Source organism: Prionailurus bengalensis, chromosome E1 (genome assembly GCF_016509475.1).
Source record: "Prionailurus bengalensis isolate Pbe53 chromosome E1, Fcat_Pben_1.1_paternal_pri, whole genome shotgun sequence".
Taxonomy (NCBI): domain Eukaryota; kingdom Metazoa; phylum Chordata; class Mammalia; order Carnivora; family Felidae; genus Prionailurus; species Prionailurus bengalensis.
The window spans coordinates 17,130,330-17,140,688 of NC_057347.1; the positions used below are offsets into that span (position 1 = coordinate 17,130,330).

Below are 10,359 nucleotides of genomic sequence, written 5' to 3' on the forward strand. Positions count from 1 at the left end.
GGATGGCTCAGTCAGTTAAGCATCTGACTCTTGACTTCCACTCAGGTCATGATCTCACAGTTTGTGAGATGGAGCCCCTTGTTTGGCTCTGCAAGTTTGACGTGGAGCCTGCTTGGGGTTCTCTCCTCTCTGCCCCTCCCCTGCTTGCTCTCTCTTTCTCTCAGAATAAATAAACTTGAAAAAAGGGGAGGGGGCTTTAGAATGGAGTGCTCTTTAAAGAGGAGGAAAGGAAAGGGAAGAAAAGGTCACTTCAAGGTAGAAGGTGACATATCAAATCCCTTCTCTGCCAACAGGTCGTGCAGAGTTGGAAAGAACCTGACCCAGCTCTCTTTGTTTTACAGCTCAGAGAACTGCACAAATGGGGTGATTGAGCCAGGGCTAGAGCTCCAGTTTTCTAGTTAGTCCAAGCATCCTTTGTGCCACAGAGAGTATCTCTCAGGATCAGCACTTGTGAGATAAAGTAGCATTATCCTTCAAGAGGAGGCAGAAATGCATGGTGCTGAAAAGCATGGACCCAGATGCCAGACCACTGGATAAAAGTTTCAGCTCCACCAACTGCCAGTTGACTGATGGGTAAGCTACGTAATCTCTTTGTACCTTAGTTTCCTCACCTCTAACATAGGGATAATAATAATAGCTATCACAGAAGACTTATCAGAATGTAATTAATATGTGTAAAGACCTTAGAACAGTGTCTGGCACACAATAGGTGTGAGCTATTGTTATTAAGGAGCAACTGATTCACTCAGGTCTTTTCCTCCTAATCATGTACCTGAAATCTTTAGGTAAAAGGGAGACTCATTGCCCTTAAGGCCCTCCATGCCACGAATTCTTTCTGGAGCACCTGTAACAGTTTCTGGTTCTGTTACCCTACAAGCCACTGGATACTTGGAATCTTCCTGAGAAGGACCCTTGTGTGGGCCTTTGAGCTTTCCAACATCTTCCCTCCCCAGGGCTGTTCCGTTGATCCCCAGGTGTGCCCTAGAGAAGAAGAGGTAATACCTGGCCTCATGCTGGCCTCCAAGGGCCTTATGATCCAGAGCAAGAAATCCAGGCAGTGGGTGGATACTGGGTGTACAGCAGCTTCAGGGACTAGTTGTTTTTCACTGGCTGTATTTTGATTAGGTTTCTTTTAATTTCCTCCTTAGTCTTTTTTTTTTTAACTTATTTATTTTGAGAGAGAGAGAGCATAAGCAGAGGGAGGGGCAGAAAGAAAGGGAGAGAGAGAATCCCAACCAGGCTCTGCACCAACAGCGCAGGGCCCAACAGGGGGCTCAAACTCATGAACCATGGGATCATGACCTGAGCTGAAACCAAGAATTGGATGCTTAACCTAATGAGCCACCCAGGCGCCCCTTTAATCTTTTTGTTGTTGTTGTCGTTAATGTTTATTTATTTATTTGTGAGTGAGACAGCGCACTCGCATGTTCAGGGGAGGGGCAGAGAGAGAGAATCCGAAGCAGACTCTCAGCCATGGGCACAGAGAGCCCGACTTGGGGCTGAACCCACCAACCGTGAGATCATAACCTGAGCCAAGTGGATGCTTAACCTACTGAGCTACCCAGGCACCCCTATTTCCTTCTTAATCTTGATCAGTACTCAGATCCATGGATCCCAGCGGGAGTGAATGAGGGCTGGGACTTCCCTGGAACACAGCTGGCCATCAATTCAAACAAATCCCGGAAGACTTAGGAGTCAGGTTGGGCGTCTAAAATTTGGTTGTTGAAGGCCTGTGGCAGCTGCTTCTCCTTGCATCTGGTGTTCCCATGGGGTCAAGGTGGATTCACTCCCCCACCCAGTCTTTAGGCTGTGTTCTGCCTTGCTCCATGGAATCCTCTCTAAAAGGGTGAAATGCCTACAGTGCCAACGTTTTAGGTTCTCAAGTGGTCGTTACAGCCATTAATAACAACAATGACAGTAACATCAGTGCCCCCTGTCAGGTACTCTGGAGCTGCCCTGGGCCAGCCTAGGCCCTCATCCAAGGGTTGAAATGACTCCCTCAAAGCAGCTTGCGGGACCTCTCCCCAGGAGGGTCTGGGCGTTCAGTCCCGAAGACCGGGACCGCCAGCCGGGACAGGCTAAATTGGGAGTGCGATTGCAGCAGAAATGCGGCTCGAAGGCACCTAATCTTGCGCGGTATGCCCAGCCCACCCAGGAGGCACGGAGGGCGGGAAGGAGTGCGCACAACCCGCGTGTACACATTCAATTACTTCTGACAGTTTTCTTTGGCCAGCGGACTGGCTACGGTGGCGCGGAGTCCACTGCGCTCAACTTTCCCGCCGCTGGAGGGGCGGGGCAGCTCTGGCCCCGCCCCCGCCACAGGCCCCGCCTCCGCAGGTTGATGGCAGCGGCAGCTGGGACTGCAGCGACGCCGGGCCTCAGAGAGCCGCAAGCAGTGGCTGGAGCGCTCAGACGAACACCCGGGCCCCAGACGCCGCGGACACCCGGAGAAGCAGTTCCGGCGCCCTGACGCCTCCCTCGGCCCCCAGCGCACCCCTAGCCCCCACTGCAGAGGAGTCGCAGCGTGAGCGCCCCTCGGCCCACTCAGGACCAGGTACCCCCCCACACACACGCTGCCACCGCAGCCAGCGGAGCGGGCGGGGTCTCCGGAGAAGCAGAGGTCTGCGCCCCCTCCCCCGCGCCGCCAAATTCGGTCCCGGGCGGGGCGGACTTGGTGTCTATATTTGGCCGGACAGCGGCCCGCGCGCCTGCAGGGCACCGACACCTCGTCTCCCAAGAACGCAGTGCTGGGGCAGGAGGCCCGAGGAGGGTGCGGGGAGGCCGGGCGTCAGGCCTGGGGCCATAGAAGCGGCGTGAAGGGCACGGGGAAGCCTGGGGCTGGGGAGGGGCAGGAGTCCGTGGCTGGGGCTTTGGAAAAGCTCGGTGAGCCCCCTGGGGTAGAGCACAACACAAACCCTGTTTGAAGAAAAGGATCTTCACCCTCCCCACTTCACCCACCCCACTCCTGCAAATCTGGCCATAGCCTGGGCGTTGGGGACCCCACCCCAGGAAAGTTGAGTAGGAGAGAGGACGCATAGAAGAACGGGACCAAAGTGTGGTAGGCAAAAGCCAGACCATAGTTAAAACCTCTTAGAGAAGCCAGTGAAGAGAAGCGTGGAAAGAGGAGAGATCCACTTACACTGTGTCCCCCAACAGGATGGGAGGAAATTGATGAAAATAGTAGCAGGAAAGGCTCAGGTTAGCTGATAGGAGGAACTTCTCCTTGGCATATTTTTAGAAACAGGCAAAAGTCCCTCTGCATGAACTGTTAGACATACAGGTTTGGGGATCTTGGGGGGGGGGGGGGGGCTAAAATCTTAGCCCCATAGCTGGCCTTGAGCCAAGATCCCACAACCAGGGCCTCTGATTCTGGACAAGGTGCTGCTGGGAGATAAACACTTCCTGAAGAGATGCTCAGCCAAGGCTGACAGCAGGAGGGCAGCCTGGCATGGACATTCCTCCCAAAATCACTTCAACTTCCAGGAAGCTTTCAGTCCCAAACTCCACTGTCTCCTGCCTGGGTCTCAAAAAAGTCAGTCCCCAAATCCTAACCTCTTGAATTAAGCAGCACTTTATAGGTGGCAAAGATCTCTCCCATACTTTAATCACCTGGAAGAAAGCTCCCTGCTTCTAGGACCTGACTTGTGGCCAGATAACCCTTCTCACTTGCCATCCTCTCCCTACTCTTCCTCCCTCCCACAGCTCACAGGACTAAGGACCAAAGGCATTTCTGGGCACTGAGATCCTCCACTTCTACCCACAGCCATGAGCCGGCGTGTGGTTCGGCAGAGCAAGTTCCGCCATGTGTTTGGGCAGGCAGCAAAGGCTGACCAGTCCTACGAGGATATCCGTGTGTCCAAGGTCACGTGGGACAGCTCCTTCTGTGCTGTCAACCCCAAATTCCTGGCCATTATTGTGGAGGCTGGAGGTGGAGGTGCCTTCATTGTCCTGCCTCTGGCCAAGGTGAGGGATGAAGGGAAGAAAGCAGTGGGGAAGACACTGGCTGTAGCTCCTGGGGACCCCTCCTTCAGTCAGGAGGGCAGTTTGTATCCACTGGCTGCTCCCTGTTCCCCAAGCCCTTGGGGACCAAGTGGGAGGCTCCCTCACCCTTCACAGAGCAGCAGCATCACAGTGCCCTGCACCCACTCATAGCCCATCCCTCACTCCATGCAGCACCCTGTTGCCAGCAGGGACGAGAAGAGTATTATGAAGATAGTTGGGAAGCAGTGGAGCCAGGGCCTGGCCCAGACTCTGTCCCCATCTCTCCTAATGCCACGCCTCCTCATGTTTTGGGTGTGGGATCTTTCTCCCCAGAGCAGGGTGATCATTGGATTAAATCACACCCCAGAGCAGCACACTGAGGACAGAGTCAAGCTCTTTCCAAAGAGTCCCTGGCCACCTCCCCACTGTGGTTCTTACAGTGGGATAGAATGAGAACGAAAGGCAGGGGGACATGACCCATAAGGCCAAAGCCCTCCCTACCCCAGGGATGGAGGCCAGCAGTGACTGCCACCTTTGATGAGTGGCCTCAAGCCTCTTAGAAATCTCCACCCCCCAGGATGGCCACCTGAAGTCATGACCTTGACCTGGATCGGGCCCCTATACCTTGTTAAGGGAGGCTCCACAGGTGGCAGGGTCAGAAAGAGGCCTGACAATAGCCAGTGACTCACTTGGGGACAATGCAGACATCATCTAAGGACACCATCCCCAGGGCTCAAATTTCAAGCTGGAGCCACTTCCTCACCCAGTACAACTGCCATTCCAATGCTACACAGCCACCCCACTCCCCTACTGCCTGGTCTGGACTGACTCCAGCCCCTGCAAAGGCTTCAGAGCCCCCATAAAAAGCCCATAAGGACCAAAGTAGATGAGCACCAGCTCAGGCACTAGGAGTAACTGCTGCTTGTGGTTCCAAGGTCAAACCAGTGACAAAGGGGAGACTTGCCAAGGGGGACAAAGAAAGGGCTATTGGCCACTGCATTCCATATTACCTCACCTTGACCTCTTCTACCAGGGGCTTCCTATAGACATTCTCACTGGGAGAACAGGCCCAAGAACAGCCTCCTCCTAGTAGGTATTTTTGCAAGAGCTCTGGACTGAGAGTTCAAGTACTGACTCAACCAGTATCTTGCTCTGTGTCTTTGGCTAAGTCATTACCTCTCTGTGTCTGAGATATTAAATGACTTCAACTCTGCCTTCAGTGAAGTACAGGAAGTAGTTGGATGGGCTGAAGGTGCAGAAAGGGGTTTGCAAAGAGAAAATAGGTGATAGAGTACTGAGATGTAAACAGGTCCACTGCCTACCCCCAAAAAACACACAGGAAAGTGACCCTATAGCTCTCTCTCTGACCCCTCCAGACAGGACGAGTGGATAAGAACTACCCTCTGGTCACTGGGCACACTGCTCCAGTGCTGGACATCGACTGGTGCCCACATAATGACAACGTCATCGCCAGTGCCTCAGACGACACCACGGTCATGGTAGGAGCCAAGTGGATGCTTCAGGGCAGTTGGGCAGGGGAAGGGGGGAGGGCTGCCTCACCTGTGTTAGGGAAGGTGGTAAAAGAGGTGCTAGGTCCTAGGGCCCTACCCTGCCCAGCTCCCAGGCTATATTTAGCCACATGCCCACCGGCTCCCAGGATGCACTTCTTAGGACTAATTATAGCCATGGCCAACTTGAGGCCTGAAGAGCAAGGGGGCAGTGCTCTGAAGTCTCCCTGCTGGGGTGTATAGAGAGGTCTCTGGAGAGCTGGCAGTGCCCCGTCCTGGCTCCCAGCTGCTTCTGCCTGGGGCAGGCGCCATTACATCTTGCCCTGCATTTGATTTTTACCACTCAAGAGAGCCTGTAGGGTTGGGGGGGGGGGGTGGAATAAGGGAGGAGTAGAGGGACAAAGCAGGCCCCTCATCCCACTTACCCTATGCCTTTTCCTCCCCACCTAGGTGTGGCAAATTCCAGACTATACCCCTATGCGCAACATCACAGAACCCATCATTACACTCGAGGGCCACTCCAAACGTGTGGGCATCCTCTGCTGGCACCCTACTGCCCGGAATGTTCTGCTCAGTGCAGGTCTGGGGCCTGGCGGAGGGGTCCCTACTGTAGATTGGGGGGGGGGGGGGGGCAAGCAAAGGCAGGACCCAAGTAATGGTGACTGGCTGCTCTGGACAGGTGGTGACAATGTGATCATCATCTGGAATGTGGGCACTGGGGAGGTGCTCCTGAGTCTAGATGACATGCACCCGGACGTCATCCACAGTGTTTGCTGGAACAGCAATGGTAGCCTGCTAGCCACAACCTGCAAGGACAAGACCCTGCGCATTATAGACCCCCGCAAGGGCCAGGTGGTGGCGGTGAGTGCTTGGCGTGGCCATCCCCCAACCAGCTGTCAGGCCCCTGTACCCTTAATCCTCTGAGCCCCTAGTCCCAGCTCTCGCCTCCCCACCCCAACCCAAGGCCACCCTCCTTCCAGTGTCTGCAACCACTGCTCCCAGCCCTAAGTAAGCCCACAGTCCACAATTTTCTGCCCCGCTCCTGTTCCCTCCACTCCCCTGCATCTCAGAAGCTCAGAGCAGTGCTCTTTCAGTTGTAATTGAGCGAGAAGCTGCCAACTCTATCCCTCCACCAGAACCTGCATGAAACCTCCCGCACCCCTCTCCTCTCACCTGGCACCCAGCGCCATCTTCCAGGGTTTGGAGCCCGACAGGGGCTCTCTGGCAGGCCCCTTTCTGCCCTAGTCAACCCACTGGGCGGCAGGGAGAGAGGGGACAACCCTCGTGCCTCATTAGTCCCAGCTCGGTACCCTGGCAGGGCGGCGGCACCTGCCTCACCAGCCTCAATTTTACGCGGGGTGCGGGTGCGTGGGGCACGTGCATGTCTGCGCGGAGTGCGAGTGGAGGGCGCGGCCGGGGCGGGGGCGGGCCGGCGGGCGCTCTAACCCACTAACCCCGCGAGCAGGAGCGAGCCCGGCCTCACGAGGGCGCCCGCCCGCTGCGGGCCGTCTTCACTGCAGACGGGAAGCTACTCAGCACCGGCTTCAGCAGGATGAGTGAGCGGCAACTCGCGCTCTGGGACCCGGTAGGCCAGGCCGCGCTGGGCACACGCGCTCGCTCCTTCGCTGGGCCTGCCAGGAGCGCCCTCCCAGGCCGCGGCCGGTGCCCGAGAAGGTGGAAGCGGAGCGGGGAGCTCCTGTCTGGGAAAAGCCTCGCTGCGACCCGGGGAGCTGGCAGACATCCCCTGCTCTAGGGATCAGCCTCTGAGGGTGCTTAAGGGCTCGGGATCTGCTGAGAGACCCGCGCCTCCCATTCTCTCTGGGCCCAGACGCTCTCCAGGCCAGCGGCCAGCCAGGGCCCCCCAGGAAGCTGAGTAGTTAGGCCCTCTTCTGTCTCCAGCCCCCACCCCTACCCTGTCTCTTCCCCACCAAAATCAGCAAGCTGGTTGCTCGGGCCTCCAGGCTCTCCAGAGCAGGCAACTGGGTGACGCCTCTCCCTGTCTCCCCCCTTCCCCCAGGAGAGGTTTGCGGCCCACGAGGGAATGAGGCCCATGCGGGCCGTCTTCACGCGCCAGGGTCATATCTTCACCACGGGCTTCACCCGCATGAGCCAGCGAGAGCTGGGCCTGTGGGACCCGGTAACGCAGCTGGAAGCTTGGGGTGTGTGCCCCGGGGACTGGCATCACGGGAGAGGGGCCAGGCGCCCCCCACCCGCAGGGCATGCCCACCTGGACTGGGCTGGAGGCTGCTGCCCCCTTTGCAGCGCCTGCCATCCCCACACCCACCCCTCTGCCCAGTTTTGCTGCGTCGCCTGAAGGAGCCCACGCTGGCACCTCCACCTGGTGATGCCGAGTCCCTGGGGGTGGTTTGCGGTGACTGCATGCGGCGCAGGGGTATATGTGCGGGTGGAGGCGGGGGTGGGGGCCGGGGGGGGGGGGGCTGCATTCTCCAGAGCTGCCTTGGGAACGCTTGGAGTTTGGAGCGGGTAGGAAGCTTAAAGGGGCTTTCAGGGGATCCAGAAATGGCACGTGGCCAAGGCAGGGCTGGTCACGCCTCCTGTGCTCGGGCAGAACAATTTCGAGGAACCAGTGGCACTGCAGGAGATGGACACAAGCAACGGGGTCCTACTGCCCTTCTACGATCCCGACTCCAGCATCGTCTACCTATGCGGCAAGGTGCTTGAGGCCGGGAGGGAAGTACAAGGGCTTGACCGAGATGTTGAAATTCTGCCTGGGAGAGTCTCTGACCCGACTGGTTTTGCAGGGCGACAGCAGCATTCGGTACTTTGAGATTACAGACGAACCACCTTTCGTGCATTACCTGAACACGTTCAGCAGCAAGGAGCCTCAGAGGGGCATGGGTTTCATGCCCAAGCGGGGACTGGAAGTCAACAAGTGTGAGATCGCCCGGTCAGCAGCCTTCTCGCTTGCCATGTCTGTCCCCACTAGCCATTGGGGAAGACACAGGGACTTGGGGGGGGGGGTGTCAAACAGGCTTGTTTCCGTGCCAGTCTCAGCATTAACTAGCTTAACACTCTCTAAACTTCAGTTTCCTCATCTGTAAAATAATATAAACACCCCATCAGAGATGTTTTACCAGCTGGGCCAATAATGTGTTTTCAAGTACAGAGCATGATAGGGGCTCAGCAAGTGTTGGTCTCCAACCTATTGATCCCAGGCAGAAAAGGGGGTGGGAGCCTGTGGGGGTGTTGAACCCGGCTCCCTTCCAGGTTCTACAAGTTGCACGAAAGAAAATGTGAGCCCATCATCATGACTGTGCCCCGCAAGGTGAGGAGGCTGGAAGAGGGGTTGAGCGAAGGCTCCGAGGAGGAAGGGAGCGGAGCAGGCCAGGCACTCTGCTAACACTAGGCCTCCTCTCTCCCCACGCTGCCCGCAGTCAGACTTGTTCCAGGACGATCTATACCCAGATACGCCTGGCCCTGAGCCAGCCCTAGAAGCTGACGAATGGCTATCTGGCCAGGACGCGGAACCCGTGCTCATCTCGTTGAGGGACGGTTACATACCTCCCAAGCACCGCGAGCTTCGGGTCACCAAGCGCAATATTCTGGACGTGCGCCCTCCCTCGGGCCCCCGCCGCAGCCAGTCGGCCAGCGATGCCCCATTGTCGGTAAGATGCGGCCTCGCTCCACTCCGGCCCAGTCTACACATCCCCCACTACCGATCCCTTCCAGACACAGCCTCTTCTCTCCTCTGTGCCCCAGCAGCAGCACACTCTAGAGACGCTGCTGGAGGAGATCAAAGCCCTTCGTGAGCAGGTGCAGGCCCAGGAGCAGCGCATCACGGCTCTGGAGAACATGCTGTGCGAGCTGGTGGACGGCACGGACTAGTGCAGCGCGCGGGGGGGAAGCTCCGAGCCTGGGGGGCCCTGCCGGACCGGGAGCACCCTTGGCCCCGCCCTGGTTGTTGGTCTGGAACTCGGACCCCGCCTCTCTGGGCTGGGGCCGGGGGCGGGACTGGGAAGGGAACTCCGCCCCTCGCGGGAGTCCTGGACAAATGGAGCGTCGCAGAGACTCGAGTCTGCCTGGCACCCGCCAGGCTGCGTGCCTCGTCCGAGACTCAGCAGGAGCTGGCCTTGGGAGACCCGGGGTGACAGGGACCTCAGCAATGGTGCTGCACGGCGAAGCGGTGTCCCCTCTGTCCCGCGGTCAGGGCAGGGGAAGTGCTTAGTATTAGCGCTATTCTTGGGGATATCTGGGAGCTTGGGCTTGACCTCAAAGGGGTGGCGGCGATTCGATGGGTCTCCCCAGACCTACTGGGGTTGAGTTACGCTTCTCTTTCTAATCAGTTCACTTGATTTCACTACCCTAAGTGGTAAAACGTATGGGTGTCACCCCAGTTCTACAGACATACACAACCTGTTGGCTGTGGAGCCGAATCCACCGGCTACACCCAGCAGTCTATGGCAGAGGGCTCTCTTCCTTCTTTTCACCCACAGGGGAGAGGGCGGCTTCCTCACTGCACCCCCGCCGGAGAACTAATCAGAAAACTGGCATGGAAGCAGGTTCACACCCTCCTTCACATCCCCCCCCCGCCCCCCATTACCCACCCCCCACTGCCCCCAGCCTTCTGCTGTGGCCTTGACCCTAGGAGGAAAACAAGACATACGGAATGAAATATTTTACTAAGTGCTCAGTCTGTGCCTCCTGCATGGGTGGGGATGAGGGGGGCGAGACCCAAGCCTCTGTAAATGCTGTCCCCAGGCTTGGGGGGGGGGGGGGGTGGGCAGTGCTGACAAATGCTCAGGACCCACTAGGCATTCTTTTACCTCAAAACCCTCCCACACTGAGTTTCAGAAAGAACCCCTAACCCGTAGGTGGGCGTTCTTCCCCAGTAAAGCCAGCTAGGAAAAGC

General features: G+C 57.4%; 1 protein-coding gene across 6 annotated transcripts; it reads left to right on the forward strand.

Moving 5' to 3' along the window:
- The first annotated feature begins 356 nt into the window (after positions 1 to 356).
- CORO6 (coronin 6) lies at positions 357 to 10,359 on the forward strand. Of its 6 annotated transcripts, none has more exons than XM_043585568.1 (13): positions 357 to 573; positions 2,338 to 2,620; positions 3,703 to 3,963; positions 5,358 to 5,480; positions 5,940 to 6,069; positions 6,169 to 6,350; positions 7,507 to 7,626; positions 8,059 to 8,163; positions 8,252 to 8,397; positions 8,718 to 8,775; positions 8,885 to 9,115; positions 9,210 to 9,307; positions 9,944 to 10,359. In XM_043585568.1, exons 3-13 carry the CDS (start codon positions 3,766 to 3,768, stop codon positions 9,984 to 9,986), a joined length of 1,434 nt encoding a protein of 477 aa, XP_043441503.1. In that variant the 5' UTR covers positions 357 to 573; positions 2,338 to 2,620; positions 3,703 to 3,765; the 3' UTR covers positions 9,987 to 10,359. The 6 variants fall into 6 exon arrangements, with proteins under 6 accessions (XP_043441503.1, XP_043441502.1, XP_043441504.1 ...); XM_043585567.1 differs by having other exon boundaries at positions 2,338 to 2,554; XM_043585569.1 differs by having other exon boundaries at positions 2,338 to 2,554; positions 9,213 to 9,307.

Excerpts from the sequence above, each read along its gene's own strand:
- CORO6 (XM_043585568.1), top strand. The coding sequence starts at position 3,766 with ATGAGCCGGCGTGTGGTTCGGCAGAGCAAGTTCCGCCATGTGTTTGGG. Across the intron at positions 8,776-8,884 it reads TCATGACTGTGCCCCGCAAG|TCAGACTTGTTCCAGGACGA; the intron begins GTGAGGAGGCTG and ends CGCTGCCCGCAG. Across the intron at positions 9,116-9,209 it reads CCAGCGATGCCCCATTGTCG|CAGCAGCACACTCTAGAGAC; the intron begins GTAAGATGCGGC and ends TCTGTGCCCCAG.